The following is a 17,969-nucleotide window of genomic DNA, read 5'->3' as shown; positions in this document are numbered from 1 at the left end:
GTGAGCGAGGGTCCGCCACTCTGTGTCTTTTGAACTGTTGCAAGCATTGCATGCACGCCTTTTGACGACTCTGTGCGTGTGTACTTAGATGAATACGACTACTTCGACTACTTGCTAGTTATTCCGGAAGAATTGCTACTACTTACGTACCCTGGTTTATCAAAAGGACCCACGACCAGCGACCCGTTCCGCCCAACATACTTCCTTGCATACACTACATACTACTAGTAGTCATATCCTACTTACACACGCTCTACCCCTCCCGCGGACCCTTTCTACGTACCGTGCTACAACCGCATAGCAGTAGTTATGGCGCCACCGAACACGCCATTCATCTACATCCTATGGCACCTGTACCTTGAGCCGGTATTTGCTCTCGGTGGGGTATACAGACTGCACTTCAACCCGGAGAGCTACTTTGACTTTATGCCGTCGACGTCGGGCTACAGCGCTTCGTCACAGATTGTGTGCGATCAGTTGGCGGCGGCGTACATATTCTTTGCGTTTACAGAAGGGGTGCTGTTGCGGGTTGTGGATGATAAGAGGACGTGGCGGTGGATCTTGTTTGGGCTGTTGCTGTGCGATCTGGGGCATTGCTATGCCGCGTGGTGTGAGATGGGGTACAGGATTTTTGGGCCTGAGGGGTGGGGTGGGAAAGATGGGGTCACGAATAGCTTGAATGTGCTGCCGGTGTTGATTCGGACGGGGTATCTGCTTGGGATTGGGGTGCCTGAGGGAGAGACGAAGAGGAGGGCTTGATGGGGAGGTGGATATATGTCAGTGAATTACAATGAGCAAAGCAGTGTTGTCTGTGTTGTGCAATGCTTTTTTTGATAGTCAGCCATGGAGACTCGAGGGTGAACGCCTGGGGCGGGCTATTATCGGCGCTCTCTTCCCTTCAACACCTAGTGGGTGGGGCTTGAGGCTCATCACATCACGCTGAGAGGTGAATAACGGGCGAATGGTATTCCGACAGTCCCGCCCCACGTCACAATGTGGTCGCTGGCTGTCATGGTGAAAAAGATAGTAGCATGCAATCAGGTGAGATCATGTCTGACTACGTTTCGGGGCCGTTGTTCTTGCTTGATAAGTACTCTCACGGCCGGGAACGCAGAGCCCTACGTCCCGAGGGCACTACAGGCTCTCTCCAGAGCGCAAAATTCATCATAAGGAGGCTGAATATCTACTACGGCCGGCATATAGCCAGGCTATGGATATGTGGGGGCAACGGCTTGCATATGTGTCAACATCGAATTCTTTGCGTGACATCGGATTCTTGAGGAATGCCATGACGGCTTTGGCGGCCGGCGAGCTGCTAAGCTGCCCAACCCTGTCCCCACCTACCCCTCCTCCTCCTTGCAAAGTCACGGCCCTGCGGCAGTTGAAGACTGCAGAACACAAGAGGACAGAGTGCGATGGATAGTACACACACCCATGATAGCCCTTTGACGGTTGCAGCGCCCTCTCGTCTCGCACTGGTGCGCGGGGCACACTATCTAATGCGCAGCTGTCAGGCGCGCCAGCAGCCGTCTACAGCGGGCTTGCGTGCCAATTTCGTGAAGTCCACGTCAAAATGATGTTCGTCTAGACTTGTCGCAGGACTTTTCTCGGGGCGGCACAGTGATTGCAGTGGGCTGGTGTAAGAGGGTGGAGAGAGGCCCACTGGCAAGCAGTACTTGCTCCGTGTTGCGCGGATACGTCATGCTGTCTGCCCGCCGTGGGGAGGGGGACAACGCTGCAATTTGCGGCGGCCACCACGACAAAACAACCAACAAAGTCCCCTTGCTGGCCAGCCTCACGACGCCTTAGCCAGCTACACCCACAAAGCCACCCGCAAAGGCAGTCGTTTGCACGTGCATCCTCCTAGCTCCCGCTTTCTTGCTTTGGGCGCCGGGTAGACAGGCCGGAACTCAGTGAGGCTTCCCTGCAAATAGCTCAATCACGATCGATCGAAGCTACCGGAAATTTCACAACGTCCTTCCACCCCCTCTATCTATACCCTCACCTGGACCCTCTCACCGGTCGTGAAAACGGACTCTGCTCTCCAACACCTGTATCTGCTCACCATCTCTATCCCCCTCCCTATACAGCCAATTCCTCACCGCTGGGCGACAACGCCAACCCGCCGCCCAACATGACTACACATGTCGTTTCTCTGTAGGTAGCCCACCTTTTCTTCCCCTAGTCTGCAGACAGCATGTTTGTTTCTTTTCTTCTTGGTTAGTAGGTAAATACCTTCAATTCCTCTAATACAGCTAGGTTCCTACCCTATACCGTCGACTTTCAAGACAACAAGTCTGCCCCTCCAAGTCCGCCCCAAGCAGCCGTACCTACCCAGCTGAGTGACACTCTTCACAAGCCATCTACCACCAACCTATCGAGCACACGGCCCGCACCTGGCAAGAATGAAGAGCAACCCCAGAGTCTCCTCAAGCGGGCGCCGCCCTCGCACATCGCGCTGCCCAAAGCCTCAACACGTATGACCGAGCACGAAGACTTCTTCACACCTGGCCAGCCAAGCGCTGCCACTCACTTCCCCAACGCAGCTGACCCCCGCGGCCTGGTCCGCAGTGATGCCCATGTCCCTGAATGGGGTGGCAGTGGCATCTTCTTCAACCAGCCCGTGTCCAGAGTTGAGCCCGCTCCACCAGACACGATTCTCGAATACGCAAAGGCACAAGAGCGGGCGCAGGCTCAGAAGGAGCGCATGAAGGGCTCGCACGCTGGCAAGCCAGTGACAGACCCGAGATGGGCTGCCGAATACAGAGTTGTCCCTGCTGCCCAGGGCAACGGCGGCCTTACCAACGCTCTCCGTGCTGCAGTCGACAACAAGTGCCTTAGTGATACCATCACCGTTGGCCTGATTGGCTTCCCTACAGACAGTCTGAACGAAGAGAAGAAGACTGAGATCTACGAGAAGCTTGAGGAGGAACACGATGCTTTGACTGTCTTTGTCAGTGATAAAGACTTTGACGGCCATTACGCCCACTACTGCAAGACGATTCTATGGCCAGTATTTCATTACATCATTCCTGACCACCCCAAGAGCAAGGCTTTCCTTGACCACTCCTGGATCTTCTATGTCAAAGTCAACCAAGCTTTCGCAGACAAGGTTGTTAAAAACTACAAGCGCGGAGATGTCATATGGGTCCACGATTATCACCTATGTCTTGTTCCTCAGATGGTTCGCCAAAAGCTACCAGATGCACAGATTGGTTTTTTCCTGCACACAGCTTTCCCGTCCTCTGAGGTTTTCCGATGCCTTGCCGCTCGGAAGGAGCTTCTCGATGGTATGCTTGGAGCGAACCTCGTCGCCTTCCAGACACCCGAGTACGCCCACCACTTCCTGCAAACCTGTAGTCGGATTCTGTCTGTAGAGGCTACCGAGGACGGAGTTCAGCTTGAGAACCGCTTCGTCAACGTCTGGTCCTCGCCCATCGGCATTGACCCTCGCGCACTGTCTCTAGCTCGAGAAGAGCCCGAGGTCCTGGAGTGGATTCAGACCATGCAGAAGCGGTATGAGGGAAAGAAGGTCATTGTTGCTCGCGATAAGCTAGACAATATTCGTGGTGTGCGCCAAAAGTTACTAGCTTTTGAGTTGTTCCTTAACAAGTATCCTGAGTGGAAGGACAAGGTTGTCATGATCCAGGTCGCGACATCCACTACTGAAGATACCGAGTTGGCGGCAACTGTTTCTGAGATCGTTACTCGTATCGATGCTGTCCACTCGACCTTGACTCATAACCCCCTCATCTTCCTCAGACAAGACATTTCCTTCTCGCAGTACCTTGCTCTGCTATCCATTGCCGATGCGCTTGCCATTACCAGTCTTCGCGAGGGCATGAACTTGACCTGCCATGAGTTTGTCATTTGTCAGGATGGACGCGGAGGTGAAAAGAAGCACAGCCCCGTCATCCTCAGCGAGTTCACTGGTAGTGCGTCAATTTTTGATGGTGCAGACCTCGCTATCAACCCATGGGACTACAACAACATTGCCGAAGCCTTCCGGATCGCCTTAGAAATGAAGGACGATGAGAAGGAGCGAAGGTTCACTAAGATGCGCAACATAGTCATGAACCAAACTGGCGATAACTGGGTCAAGAAACTGAGTACTCATCTCGCCAAGGTCTACGAGGAGCAATTCAAGCGCGATACCATGTCAATCCCCCGACTCTCTTCGAGCAGCCTTGGAAGTGCCTACCAACAGTCACAGAGACGCTTGTTCATTCTAGACTATGAAGGTACTCTTGCGTCGTACGGGTCTGTCAATAAGACTATTCTCACTAATACCGAGCGTGTTATTGTTCTTCTTAACGATCTCGTTGCCGACGACAAGAATGCCGTTTATGTAATGACTGGTCGAACTGTTCGAGAAACTGAGCTTATCTTCAACCGCGTCCGTGGCCTTGGCCTCATTGCAGAGAATGGCTGCTTCTTGCGCGAGCCTGGCGCGAAAGAATGGATCCAATTCCCTGACGAGGAGAAGACAGTGAAGTGGAAGGACTCAGTCAAACCGATTCTGCAATACTACCTTGAGCGTGTCGAAGGCAGTTGGGTTGAGGAGCGCCACTGCTCGATCATCTTCCATTACAACAAGTCTGATGACAACGACGACTCTACAAGTCGACACGCTGGCGATTGTGCAAATCACATCAACGACGCTTGCGAGCAGCAGCGTGTCAAGGCAATCCCCACAAAAGACTCAGTCGTCATTGAGCCAGTAGACTTTGACAAGGCTTCAGCTGCCCAGCACATCTTCAGCAAGTACCCAGAAGATGCCCGACCTGACTTCCTCCTCGCTGCTGGCAACGACCGCAGTGATGAAAACGTCTTCCGCTGGGCGAAGCAACTCAAGGACGATGCCGTTGTTCCCAACGTGCAGACCGTCACAGTTGGTGATCGCAACTCAATTGCCATGTCAACGCTCCCCAACGGGGCGACTGGTAAGCCATTCTTTTGACGATTGATATACAAAACGCTAACAAGTACAACAGGCCTACTTGGTGCTCTGACGAAGCTTACCAAGAACCCTCGCGGTTCATCTTAGGGGTTTTGAAGCATATTTCGAGCGAGGATGACGTAATGATTGGGACATGTCTCACGCATTCGATACCCCTTCTCACGAAGTAATGATTGTCAATGGAACGGATGTACAAAGGCGACTCTCGTGAAGATGAAGGGCCACGGGAGAGTTGCCACTATTAATGAATCAACGTCAAGCACTGCATGGGCGGAGTTTAGCGGGGTCTTTTACTACGATAGATTCTTTCCGCATTCAATACGACACCCAGAAGTGAAGGCTGTTTGTTGAAATATTGCCTGTGAAGACTTATCTATGATGCGGATATCTGTTCCGAATTCCAGCGGATTTTACATAGTTCTACGTCTAGATAAGCTCTCCCCTGCTCACAAGTCACGGGAAAGAAGTGTATGCATGTGTTGAGGGACTACTACCTAAAGTGGCGAGAAACGCCTAGTCCCCGGTCGGTGATACCACTAGCCTATGCTCTCGGTATACTAAGACACTGGAATAAAACGAGCCGCCTTCACCACCGCGCATTTGAAAATGCTGGATTTTTATGCTAGCGTGCTAGAGATTAGCATATAGATTGATAAACTACAAGAAAATAATTATACAATTCTGTAATACTGGAGTACAGTTGTGTCTTACTGATGCTTTGTTGTTTTTGTGGGGGTTGGGTTAGTGTCTATCCGGGTATTTTAGTCCACCGAGAGTTACTATGATAGCTTAATGTAAGCTCAACCCCGCTTCGCATGTACCTGCTTTCTTGAGAGCGAGCTAATGCTCATCCCTGGTCGTATCTACGGCCCGATACCAATCTACCAGACCATAAATACGTACAATAAGGCAAGTGAGATACACCCCAAGCCTTTTCAGTAACATAAACCCGCTATAGACTTTCGCAATGCCACAAACCATCCAACTCAAGGCGCCAAATGGGAAACAGTGGGAGCAACCGACAGGCCTCTTCATTGACAATGAGTTTGTAGATTCTTCGTCCCCTTCGAATACGATATCGTCAATAGACCCTGCTACTGAGAAGGAGATTGCTGTAGTCCAAGCTGCGACTGCGGAAGATGTTGATCGTGCAGTCCAGGCTGCGAAGAAAGCACTCCAGAATCCAGAATGGAAGTACATCGATGTTAGTGAACGCGGAAGGCTCATAGCGAAGTTGGCAGACTTGGTCGAGGAGAACAAGGAGCTTCTTGCGACGGTCGATGCCTGGGATAATGGTAGGGAGACATCTAGTCATGTAAACATACGAATGCTAATAGGTTTGTAAGGCAAGCCATACAATAACGCCCTCAATGAGGATCTCCCTGAAGCGTTTTCCGTCCTCCGCTACTATGCTGGCTGGGCGGATAAGATCTCTGGCCAAACCGTTAGTACCACACGCCAGAAGTTTGCATATACAATCCGCCAGCCCATTGGTGTTGTCGCCCAAGTCATTCCTTGGAACTATCCCTTGTCCATGGCATGCTGGAAAATCGGCCCTGCTCTTGCTTGCGGAAATACTGTGGTACTCAAAGCCGCCGAACAAACACCTCTGTCAATTCTCGTCTTAGCCAGCCTCATTAAGCAAGTTGGGTTTCCACCGGGCGTGGTGAATATCTTGAATGGCCTAGGAAAGGAAGCAGGCGCGGCATTAGTACAGCATCCGTTGGTCGATAAGGTTTCGTTTACCGGCTCTACAGCTACGGCTACTCAAATCATGAAGATGGCTGCAGTAGGACTGAAGAATATTACCCTAGAGACGGGCGGTAAGTCTCCGTTGCTCGTCTTCGATGACGCCGACATGGAGCAGGCGGTACGATGGTCTCATATTGGTATCATGTCGAACCAAGGTCAGATCTGCACTGCTACGTCAAGGATTCTAGTCCAGGAGTCAATCTACGAAACCTTCCTCGCTCAGTTCCGGCAGCAGGTCAAAGAGGTATCCGTCATTGGCGACCAGTGGAGCGAGTCTACCTTCCAGGGCCCTCAAGTGACCAAGCAGCAGTACGAACGGGTGCTCTCGTACGTCGACATTGGCAAGTCCGAAGGCGCGGAGCTACTCGAGGGCGGTGAAGCCTGCAGCGGTGAAGGCTACTTCGTCAAGCCCACCATCTTCACCAAGGTGTCGCCCAATATGCGCATCTACCGCGAAGAAATATTCGGACCTATTGTCGTTATTGCAACGTTCAAGGACGAAGAGCAAGCCATTGCCATGGCCAATGACTCGACATATGGTCTCGGCAGCGCCATCTTTACCCGGGACCTCGAGCGTGCGCATAGAGTGGCAGCCGAGATTGAAGCCGGCACCGTGTGGGTGAATAGCAGTCAGGATGTTGACTTCAGAGTCCCCTTTGGCGGCGTCAAGCACAGCGGTATTGGGCGCGAGCTCGGCGAGGCTGGACTCGATGCTTACTCCCAGGTCAAAGCCGTGCATATTAATATGGGTACTAAGCTCTAAGGGTTTCTTGAATCGATGCAGTGTGATTCGGAGTCAATGGGATGGAGGTGTGAAATGGTGTGCATATGATCTATGATGTGTGGGCTTGATAACGCATTGTTGCGAGCGATGTTGGAACAAGGTACCATGCAGATTGATGTCATGTCTTAGATGCAGTCCTTGGCTCAATGTTAGTGGTCATCTTTTCTATTTTTTATTTTTTTGCCACTTTATTAAATCCCGTCTGACAGTGATCTCTCACACCTTGGAGACTTTTCCTTTTTCAGCACTACACTCCGTGTAAGAACGTGCTCATTTCGTACTTTTAGTTCGTCTCTCTTCTGTCTCTATTCTTGGCCACATAAAGTCATAATCAGTTCATCGCTGACGCCGGCGATATGCGGGTAAAATGTCCCTGTCGAGAACACCTACTCGCCCATCACCTCGATGTTTCTCCTGTGACGATATGGAACTTACCGGAATGAAGTTGCGAAGATTCAAGGACAAGACAAATATTCGGAAAGAATGTCATTGGTCGGGTCGATATTCCGACGACGAGATGCTTTCTTTTTTCGGACGCGTCTCCGTCGATGTCGTCGGGATGTGGGGAGCGGTCGTTTGCAAGTGTAATTACTTGTACAAAGACACTCGAATGCATACGAAATTTTCATTCGACCAACCACAATTCTATACGACACGAATTCTACTATAGGGCGAGTATAATGTAGTATGATGTCATCTACTAGAATAATCAAAGCATGGGCTCTCTCTCCAGATCTTAGTTTAACCAAAAAAAACCTAAAAACAGTAGTTAATAGACAAAAAGAGTAAAAAGCATACGTTGACCAGCTGGATGTGCAAACGAAGTAAAATCAAGCATTTTTTTTTCAAGCATAATCTTCTTTACCAGAGAACAAGAGGTTCTGTGCACAGATATCACCAGTCGAAACAAGGCAGTTCTCACGGCAATCTGCCCAGAACCCGCGGCGACAGAGGAGTTTCAGATACCCAGAGTTTCCCGACCCAAAAAAGAAGGGTCTCACCACCGGAATCATTTGGAAGGGGGGCGGAAGACGGAGGCGATTCCGGGATCCGGCGCGACGCGTATCTTCATCTTTTCTGTTCCCTCCCCATTAAAGCCGAACGAAACAATCACAAGGGAGGGAGCGCCGGATGCGCAAAACGGAGCCGGGGGAAATCGACTTATGCAAATGTTAAAAACCGGGATACCTAAGCTATTAAAAGGGCTACGTAGCAAGCCTAAACAAGACTTTTGGTTTTCAAAACCACAGCTGTGACATAATTGTCAGCGGCAGTTCTACGCCGGCAGTTTTTCATGGGGGGAAAGGAAGTCGTGGCTTCGGGCCTTTTTTTTTGATGATTGTTAGCCATGCCGACTTGCCCGTCGGTCGGAGAGTTAAGAGAGAGAGGGAAGTCCCTTGTTTGCTAGAAGAGAGAAGGGTTACGATTCAGTCGGCTACTGGAGCTAGCAAAAGTTTACCATAGTATTGGGAACAGGGTTTCAAGCCCAGCGATCGTAGGGGGGGAGCGGAGGGAGGCTGGGAAGGGGTGTGTGTGATCAGAAGCAGGAAACATTTGGCGCAATAATTTCATGCATGAGATATTTGCTAGTGGCTTGATCTCGCAGCTGCAGGTGCAAACGAAAAAGCAAAAAAAAAGATAAAAAGGACAAGTGTTCGCTGGGAAACCCGCAATGGTGGGTACAAAATATCGAGAGATAGGGCGAAAGGATGAGTGTATGTGGGGAGGTCAAAGGGTAAAATGGATGTAACTCGCTTTGCAAGTCGATGACGTCTCGAGAGCCAGGATTGCAAGGTTGATCCCCGAGCTTAATGGATTTAAAGGTATCCTGCCCATCTTAATATCGAAGGGGAAGGCATTGTTTCGCGACAATGAGGGCCAGTAGCGCATCGTCAGAGAAGGCGATGCGGCAAGAGTCCGGGCGGAAAAGCTATGGAGCGCGGGTTCGAGGCTGATTCGCTGCAGGCTGTGGATTCGCTACGTTGATCACGCGGCGGTTCTCGAGGGAAATACGAACGCGCGTACCAAGAAGGGTCGAAGGCGCGACAAGCGCTTGGTTGCAAGTCCAGTGCCTCGGGGCGACGCGCTAGCCAGCTACCATGTCAGATCTTGTCCGGAGGCAGGCAGGGCAGAGACAAGTGAGTTAAAAAAAGAGGCGTCTATCCTTGGATGTTTTGAGGTGCGCTTTTCGTGGGCAGGTTGGGCACATTGGGCACATTGGCGACCAGAGGCTGTGATTCGCACATATGCCTTGTCCGGTGAGGGCGTTTGGAGGCGTCTATGTAGGGATGTGTGGTGTGCGTGGTGTGCAAGGCCGACCGAGTATCAGCCAAGTGGTTGGGCGAACGCGCTACGTGCTAGGTAAATAGACAAATTGAACAAGAGCCTCATGGTCAGGTGGGTAGATCGAAGACGCCAATAGTGCGACTTCAAAAAAGGTGCATGTTGGCGAAAGGGCCCAGCGGCTATGTTAAATATTTTTGCCGTAAAAGTTACAACCACACACCCCAACAACAACGACGAAGAGAGGGCTTGCAACGATGCCTAATGCAGAAGCAAACATGCTTCCTCACACTTCTACTTACACATGACATGTCTCCTGCTCCAATCAGCACATGTAAACGTTCCCTCACTGCCCAATTGTGCGCCACTCCACAAAGTGCAGTGCACGCACTACTAGATACCCAATACATTCATATCTACACATAAGGGGAGAGTTTGTTTTCCAAACTTTGTGCAAGGGCATTTCATGACAGCGGCAACTAACACAGCCAACACGCGCCAGGAGATCTACCCCCTCGACCCATTGATTCCAGCTGTAAGCTCTTCCCATGATCAATTGACGCCCCGCGCCAACACACACCAATGACAACTACACGCTACGCTCTAGAGACCAACAGGGCGAGAAAGAAGGAACATCCATCTAGTCGCCCCCCCCCCTCCATCCAACAACAGCGCCTAACCCACATGCCGAAGTCTTCCCTCTCCCCACCACCTCTTTGGCAATTCCCTTCCTCCATCAAAATACTCTGCTGACATGACCCGGGGCGGCCACAACTCTATCTTCTTGCGCCCTCTCCGCCTCCTTCCCCACCCCTACACACCATACCTCCCCTACCTGCCTTTCCATCCACCCATCCGCAAAATATCACGCAACCAAAGCTAGTGTGTGTGTGCCACAGCGCAGCCACGCCAATCTCGCCAAATCCTTCCCGTTTCCCTCCATCATCAATCTCAAACCACGTACCCCGCAGCACTTGCAACCACCACCCACCACCCACCATCCCACCCCCTTCGCTTAATTGCCCTTTCCAGCCCTCCACTACAACTTATCCCTTCCCACCCCATGAAAGAAAAGATGCAAGGATATGGTAAGTAGGGGGTGTGGGACAGGGAAAAGCGTGTTAAAGGAAAAGAGGGCAAATCCGGAACAGGGAACAGGGAACAGGGATTTGCGGCTTAGGCAAAGGATCTCGATGGAGCGGGCGCCCGGCTCCAAAAAAAAATAAGTTTAGCAATGGCGCGATGCTGCCTCTAAGCGGCAAGTCCGATAATGCACGGAGGTTATGGGTGGTAGTGTGGGAGGGTAAGGGAAGGGAGTGGAGTGGAGCGGAGGGTGCGCCGCCCCCAAAGGGACTGTGTACATGACGCTAAGGGCGACCCAAACAGGTAAGTATGCGGAATGGGTGAATGCTTTGGTGGGGTGGGCTTTGCAGAGGCTATAGTACATTATGTCCAACAACACGCATACATGGTACAAACGATACATAAAAGCGGATGCTCTATGTCGTCAATGGGTTGTGGGGTTTTTTGGGTGGGGGAGAGAGAGAGAGAGAGGATTGTGGCGTTAGCGCTGACAATCCCCTCGAGGGCGCAAACAGGTCAAGGTCAAGGTCCAGGTAAGCAAGGGCAATGGCGTGTTTTAAGGCGAGCAGCCGGGCTTTGTCCAGGAAAAAACGTGTATGTGCGTGTATATGCCAGTGTGGATTATGTGGTACAGTAATACCAACTGTAACATGTTTGTGAAGGGGCGGATAGACAAGACAAGAAACGCTGAAGGGGAAAATGGTTGGACCCTGACTCGTGGTTGGGGGGAGGGGAGGGAAGGGATCCCCACAACCTTGTATCAAGCGGAGTTCCGCATACATACTACTACACACATGCGTCGCGGGTCTAAGGCCTTCCTCGAGTTGATGAGGTGGGTTTGTGCAGCGGCACATGCATCTATTGACCCGGGCAATCAAAAGGCAATGATGTGTACAACGGGTACCAACCGTCGGTCGTCATCGCCAGGGCCCCACTCCCCCTTTTTTTTTTGGGTAGGGTGGTTCCTTTTTCCAGCAAATCCCCTCTCCACCCGTTCCACATCCCAAGAATCAAACCCGTTATCATGCAGGTCTCAACGCTTGCAGGTCCTAAACGTCGCCACAGCTCGGGATATACTTGCTTTTTTTCCCTCGCGTCGCTTCCTTCCCTTTTCTTTGTTCCAAAGATAGCTAGCGAAGCAGGAGATCACCATGTGTACAACGTAAACCTCTGATTTTCCCTCTACTAATCTCTATCTCATTCTAGATTCATGATACACACATACTATGCTGCTTTGTCTATTATGTGATTACTGATCTCGAAACTGTATTCAGTACTAAGCCTCAACACACTGTCTGTGCCTGGATATTTGACCGGGCCAATGGGCGATTGGACGGAACTTGGTACCGAGGCCACTCGCTCGATATTATGTTTCTGTTATTGTGAACGTGTCAGTGTTGTGCCAAGCGGGATTCCCAAAAAAGTGGGTGGGCATCAAGGGGCTCTGCGGTATATAAATCCGTATACAAATTAGGGAACAGTGGGAAGAGGTGGTGCAGGCGGCGGGCGGGATGGCACGTTGGTGTGACGTGCATTAGCATTCACGAAAGTGGTTTTGGCAGGAATAAAACTGGAGTTTGGGGCGTTCTTCCAGGTATGGGTGTACGTGTGCGTGTATGTGAGGCTGGGCGGCGGGCCGGGTCTAGTGTCACCACGCGTCAGAACGGGTTGATCGCGATACATAAATCTAGATGATCGCGATAATCCAGATAATCTAGATGTCTTCGATGGATCTGATATGGACACAACATGTCGGCTGTAACGCTGGGCGAACATGTGTAGGTCGGAACCAAACTCCGGACCTGTCGGGAGAAGGCGCCAGGGTCAGGGTTGAGTCAAAACAAGAACACGGCCCGTCGCCAAGTGTGGTAGAGGATTGACGTGTGGAACACGGGGCAACGAGATAAAGACTGAATATGCATGGCAGCAGGACATGTTGCACACACACACACACACACACACACACACACACACACACACACACACGCATATAGGTATGCATTTGTGCCATGGGGAGAATACGCCACGAATATACGTCAGACAGTGGGAACCCTGTAGACTCTGAGGGGTGAAACAGTGAGACTGTCATTCTGGGGCCGTGATAATAATGGAACGGAGTAGTGAGGTAATAGAAGGCGTATGTATGGGAGGCTGCTAAGGCTGGGATTTGGCGCGATATCTTTTTGCATATAGTACGTAGCGTTCATGGTGATTTGGATAATCATGGCCGTGTTTGGGTGTGTAGTATCTGAGACGACTCCCTATGATGCGGTCAGTAAGTACATGCGCATAGCATGTATGTCATGAGGCGGCGATTAGACTGGAACGATTCAACGGCCTTGTCCTACTGGCGTGGCATGCTTGGTGTTTGATGTTTGCCCTGCTGTGACAGGTAGGCTCAAACAAGAAAATAAAAAACGTATAGCAAGTATGAAATTCGCAACGTCCCATTTGCCAGGCCGGTGAGAAATGCCTCACGAGGGAGTGCGTGATTGGGTGGGAGAGGGTGCGAAGGATTCACAGGCGGAGAAAGCTGGTTTGGGACGGAAGCAGTCTTCCCTCGGTGGCCTCAATCTATATCGCAGACGATGATCATGGAGCGCACATGGCCCATTTACAGCAACTGTCGGCCCAATTCAACCGGGACCCGTCTCTTGCCTGATAGGGTTTGGGTGCATAAAAGGGCCTGAGTATTGACAGCTGTCACAGGAGGAAGGGTGATAAGAATGGCTGCGTGCAGCCGGGGGAGGAGGCAGCGTGAGTCATGCACGTGCCAGCAGAGCGGGAGAAATTGGCCGGGACGCGCAGCAGCGGCAGTTTGTGAGCCGGGGCCGCCAGATCCCAGTTGTTTGCAACTTCTGGCGAGTCAAGCGTGAGGTTCCGCGCGAGGCGAAGGAGCAGGCCGACGACCGTGACTCGAGGGGGTGGTGGTGGTGGTGGGAGTTGGATGCGACGCCAGTCAGGGACAGGAAGCCAGGTCGGGCCAAGGCTAGGCGGGAGCGGCTAGCGCTCTACGGGGATCTGACTCGCCGACGGGGACGGGTGCTGTCTGTGCCCTCCCGTTGTCGATGATGTATCGCCAAGCTGGGGAAGCGGAATTTGGAATGGACGCCACTGGTATACTGTGCGCTGCATGGGGAAAGAGTTGCATAGTACATTAAGACGTGCAGCGACGGGCTCGCGAGCCGACGCGTGCTACGTGGCTGCTAACGTCTGCGTATGTATGTACTGTAGCTAAGTAGGTACATGTACATACATAATACGTACATGTAAGGACGTATAGTATGAACCAGCTGCCTGGCAGAGGGGCAGAGGTGCTGCCGGGGCCGGGGCCGAGCGAGCCAGTCACGTGCCAGACACGCCATGTCAGCGGCAGTTTGACAAGGCCGCGGCATTGCCTACCAGCAGGTTTTCGGCATTGCTATTGGTAGCGAGCTCCGAGTGTCCCAAGCAGCGAGAGCGCAATCACGTTACGGCCCGATTGCGGTCCCTCCCCCCCCTCCCCCCTCCCCACCGTCTGTGAGGTGCGATGCGACTTGACGAGCATTCCCAAGCCGTTAGCATGACCCGACAAAGTTTTGCTGCCGCGCTAGACCTCACGTCTGCAATCAATACGCAGCATTGCCCGAAGCTGCAACCAGCGCCGAGTGATCGTCACTAACCACTTTGCTCAAAAGACGTTGCAACCGTGTTCCAACCCCTTGCCGTCAGAGAGTCCCAGCAATTCGGAACTGGATTACTTTCTCGCATTTGTTCCCTTTGAGTGCAAAATAAGCGAATTCTCAACCACCCGCCCGCCATGGGTCTTGCTGTAGTAACACTCCTCGAGGTACAGAGCATGCGTGGCTCGCTGCGCTAACCTGCGCGATCGGCACACAATCGCGTGAGAATCGTGGCAACATGCGCCAAAAACCGTTTTCTTTGGGTGTAGCACCTCCCACACTCTCCCGGCCATGGGTCGCGGTCCGCCGGGCTTGTTCTTGTGCTTGCATCTGTCTGCATCAACGTCTCCATCCAAGTGTTGTGTAGGCCATGTACATGACTGCGGCCATTTGCTCGCCAGCGCGCGACTCGGCGATGAGGTCATAGTTGACTCTTGCCGCCGAACCACTATGTGCGTTGTCCCTGCCGCCAGTATGAACCTTGATTTTTCCCTTCCCAGAGATCTCCGTCAGCCCGCCCCGCCCCGCATCAGCACCTGCCCATTCCCTACGAGCTGGCCAATCAGCTGCATCTCTTTGCTCACTAGCTGCACACCCACTGCTTACCAAACGCCTCCCTCTAGGGCCATTCTTCTTCTCCCTCCATGTTGCTAACTCTCTCGCCATATTGATATCTCTCGTGCTTGTCCCTGTCGCTTGTCTACTACTTGCCACGTCCATCTCCAATACCGACCTGCCCCTCTCACATGTCATACTGCCCCCGATAGCATCTGCTAATCCCCTGTCTTTTCCCATACACACACATTTACACTCGCACTCACAAACATATATCAGGCGCCGTCGCAAATCTCCGCTTGACCAAAGTAGGCAGTTCGCGCGATCAGGTGTGATTCGTTGCATCGTCAGTTCAGCAGCGTTGACAACTCGGGAAGCCCCGCTCGGCAGCCGTCAGCCGTCAGCCGTGTCATTCCATACCGTTTTCACCAGCAATGTAAGGGCGTAGCTAGTCATGCAGGTAATCACATAGTGCAAGCTGGAAGGAATTCCGACCGTGTGATTTGCGGCCCCGTCCTGCTGTCTGCGGCACTGGATGATGTCGATGGCTAGAGCTTTTTGTTGAGTGTGAAATTGCTGCTGTGATTTTCTCATCCTCGTGTCGTGGTTGCCCTGCCCAGCCTTGCTCTGTCCGTCTTCCAAAAAAAAAAAGGTCAAGACCAAGGAAAAAAACTCCCATCCATCCCCCTTTTGGCTAACCAAGACAAGCCTGCCAGCATGAATCGAGATTGTGTACGAGCCACAGGGAGAAAAAAAACCATGTCTTCGTTCTAGCGGCCGCCTACCTTCTCAATCAGTCTTTGGGTTTCGTACCGATCCGCTTTGACACTGACCGGGTCCTCCAGCGGGGCTGGCGCAACCCAATGATACCCTTGTTTTGCCCACCCTATACTGGGGCCCTTTTCTTCATTACGCTTTCGAGTTTCACGCCTGAGCAATGGTTCCGTCACTCGGGAATTGGGAATCCATGCATTGGGGACCTCCGGGAAAGACGGAGAAGGGGAAGACGGGGAAAGTGGGAGAGGGAACTTTTTTTGCCTTTTTTGAACATGACTTGAAATTTGGGTATATGGCAATACCGTGCAGTAACAACAGGTTGCAGTAGGTACATATTACAGACGCTAAGAAAAAGGCCCGCCTACAAGCAAGGGTGGTGATGCAAAACGCAATGCCAAAGGGCCTATTTGCGTACAGCGTCAGATACATGGCGTCGTGAAGCGCACAAAATCGGCGGGCGCGCTCTGCACATGCCGCTCGTCTGGGAGACCGTGGCGATGGTGGGAACCACGCCGCAAAGGGAAACACTGTGGGATAATAACAACGCCGGTCCTTTTCCTGTCCGTCTAGTACGGATCCTCTGTGCAGTGTACCTCTGATAAAACAACAATAAAAATAAAAAAACTAATTGCTAGTAATAGAAGCCTAGCTGCAAAAAGTGAGTACGACGCCCGGATTGGGGTATAGCGGAAGCCGTCTCTTGTGCAGACACAAACACCGGCCAAGATGCAGATGCGAATGCAAACAGAACAGAGACTCGAGTCTCCAATGAGGAATAATCGTAGATCGCATGGTAAAAGCCCCATTGTTCTATGCCGGAGCAGTAGGACGAACAGGCGGCGTGACGTTAGATTGGGATTCAAAGTTGTTGACTTTGCGATACTTGGAAGCTTCGTGGGGGATTTCTGATTTGCGCTTGGTCGAAACCAGGCTTGCGGGAGCCTCGGTGGGAGAATGTCCTTCTTCGCTCTTGCTGCGTGTTTCTGCTGGAGCATCTGTCGCAGGAGGGCTCGTGGGCTGCACAACGCACCACCGGTGTTTCCGTTGCCAGGTGGCATATGCCTCGTCAGCAAACTTGGCATGGTTCTCTAGCCGCTTGATGAAGTCCTGTGTCAAAGCCAGTTGGTCGTTCATATTTTGTGCTGGCGAACTCAGTCGGTACTGGTCTTCGCCTGGCAGCGGCCGCCTCCAGGGCTCTTGGCATCCCTTGCATCGCTCTAATTGAGGAGCATTCTGCTGCTGTGGTGGCGGTTGCTCTTCAGGGGACTGTGGTGGGGGAATCGCTGATGGAGTCACCGGCTCGACTGATGGCGTAACAGTCTGCTCCGAGGGCGACTTGTGGTCTTCGGCTGGCTCTGCTGTCGGAGGTGCCGTTGGCGGAGGGTCGTTCCTGGGTTTCTGGCTGGGCGGCATGTTTTCTGAAGTGTAGACTGTGTTGAAGCGGACGTTGTAGCGTTGGTGTCGCCCACTGCCGTTGGTCTGGTCGAGAGTGGGAGAGGGTAGGGGGTTCCTGAATCCAGAGTCCGAGTTTGGTGCTGCAGCAGGGCCTCGCTCCTGTTGTGGTGACCTAGTGGGCTCTAGTGCGAATTGAGTGAGTGCAGGCTGTGGCGGAGGGTGCACCGTTCTTAGGCCAGCTGCTCCGGTTTCTGGAGGGGGCTGGCTTTGGTTCAAGCGAGACTCGCCTGGAGGAGAATGGGGTGCAGATGGCCCGATAGGGTGGGAAACGGGGCGAGATGCTGACTGACGACGGCTGTCGATGGCAGGGTGAACATAGGAAAAAGAAAAGACAGATGAAGGAACAGAGTGCTCAGTGTCCTTTGGGTGGTCGTAGGAGTGCTGAGCAACTGCAGAGTCTTGGCGGGTGTTGACAGTTGGCGGTTGCGACGGCGCCGTGTCGTGCAAGGGTTGAGGCGGCCGCGCAGACAGTGGGGGACTGTATGGCGCAGCAGTGGTGTGTGGTAATGACTGCGAATACCTCTGATGCTGGGGCGCAGCTGGAGGTGCTCTGGTGTTTGTGGGACTGGGAAAACGAGTAAGCACGGTTAGAGCAAGGGTATTATGTATGGGAGGGAGAGAGAGAGAGAGAGAGGGGGGGGGGGGGGAAAATGAGAGT

At 52.4% G+C, this 17,969-nt stretch overlaps 7 protein-coding genes across 7 annotated transcripts in view; 3 read left to right on the top strand and 4 right to left on the bottom strand.

Annotated features, from left to right (window-relative positions):
- Window positions 1-26: 26 nt before the first annotated feature.
- Window positions 27-899, top strand: COCSADRAFT_38838 (uncharacterized protein). The gene has a single exon (XM_007703933.1). It carries the CDS (start codon window positions 310-312, stop codon window positions 757-759), a length of 450 nt encoding a protein of 149 aa, XP_007702123.1. The 5' UTR covers window positions 27-309; the 3' UTR covers window positions 760-899.
- Window positions 900-1,774: 875 nt separating this feature from the next.
- On the top strand, window positions 1,775-5,444 carry COCSADRAFT_201556 (glycosyltransferase family 20 protein). The gene is made up of 3 exons (XM_007704184.1): window positions 1,775-2,157; window positions 2,260-4,943; window positions 4,995-5,444. Exons 1-3 carry the CDS (start codon window positions 2,135-2,137, stop codon window positions 5,045-5,047), a joined length of 2,760 nt encoding a protein of 919 aa, XP_007702374.1. The 5' UTR covers window positions 1,775-2,134; the 3' UTR covers window positions 5,048-5,444.
- Window positions 5,445-5,887: 443 nt separating this feature from the next.
- Window positions 5,888-7,860, top strand: COCSADRAFT_183174 (uncharacterized protein). The gene is made up of 2 exons (XM_007704183.1): window positions 5,888-6,255; window positions 6,307-7,860. Exons 1-2 carry the CDS (start codon window positions 5,928-5,930, stop codon window positions 7,473-7,475), a joined length of 1,497 nt encoding a protein of 498 aa, XP_007702373.1. The 5' UTR covers window positions 5,888-5,927; the 3' UTR covers window positions 7,476-7,860.
- A 3,305-nt stretch (window positions 7,861-11,165) lies between these two features.
- On the bottom strand, window positions 11,166-11,666 carry COCSADRAFT_227251 (uncharacterized protein). Its single transcript, XM_007704182.1, has one exon. It carries the CDS (start codon window positions 11,642-11,644, stop codon window positions 11,279-11,281), a length of 366 nt encoding a protein of 121 aa, XP_007702372.1. The 5' UTR covers window positions 11,645-11,666; the 3' UTR covers window positions 11,166-11,278.
- An 864-nt stretch (window positions 11,667-12,530) lies between these two features.
- COCSADRAFT_227249 (uncharacterized protein) lies at window positions 12,531-13,105 on the bottom strand. The gene has a single exon (XM_007704181.1). The coding sequence runs from the start codon at window positions 12,949-12,951 to the stop codon at window positions 12,577-12,579; it is 375 nt and encodes a 124-aa protein (XP_007702371.1). The 5' UTR covers window positions 12,952-13,105; the 3' UTR covers window positions 12,531-12,576.
- Window positions 13,106-14,782: 1,677 nt separating this feature from the next.
- Window positions 14,783-15,720, bottom strand: COCSADRAFT_227238 (uncharacterized protein). The gene has a single exon (XM_007704180.1). The coding sequence runs from the start codon at window positions 15,422-15,424 to the stop codon at window positions 14,864-14,866; it is 561 nt and encodes a 186-aa protein (XP_007702370.1). The 5' UTR covers window positions 15,425-15,720; the 3' UTR covers window positions 14,783-14,863.
- Window positions 15,721-16,666: 946 nt separating this feature from the next.
- Window positions 16,667-17,969, bottom strand: part of COCSADRAFT_173426 (uncharacterized protein) — a gene marked incomplete at both ends in the record, with an annotated part of 2,247 nt that continues 944 nt past the window's right edge. The window contains one exon of the mRNA XM_007704179.1: window positions 16,667-17,876. Within this exon, the coding sequence (XP_007702369.1) occupies window positions 16,667-17,876 (1,210 nt within the window). The remainder of the gene's footprint in view (window positions 17,877-17,969) is intronic.

Source organism: Bipolaris sorokiniana (genome assembly GCF_000338995.1).
Source record: "Bipolaris sorokiniana ND90Pr unplaced genomic scaffold COCSAscaffold_11, whole genome shotgun sequence".
Taxonomy (NCBI): Eukaryota; Fungi; Ascomycota; class Dothideomycetes; order Pleosporales; family Pleosporaceae; genus Bipolaris; species Bipolaris sorokiniana.
This window is presented reverse-complemented; position numbering and strand designations above follow the sequence as displayed.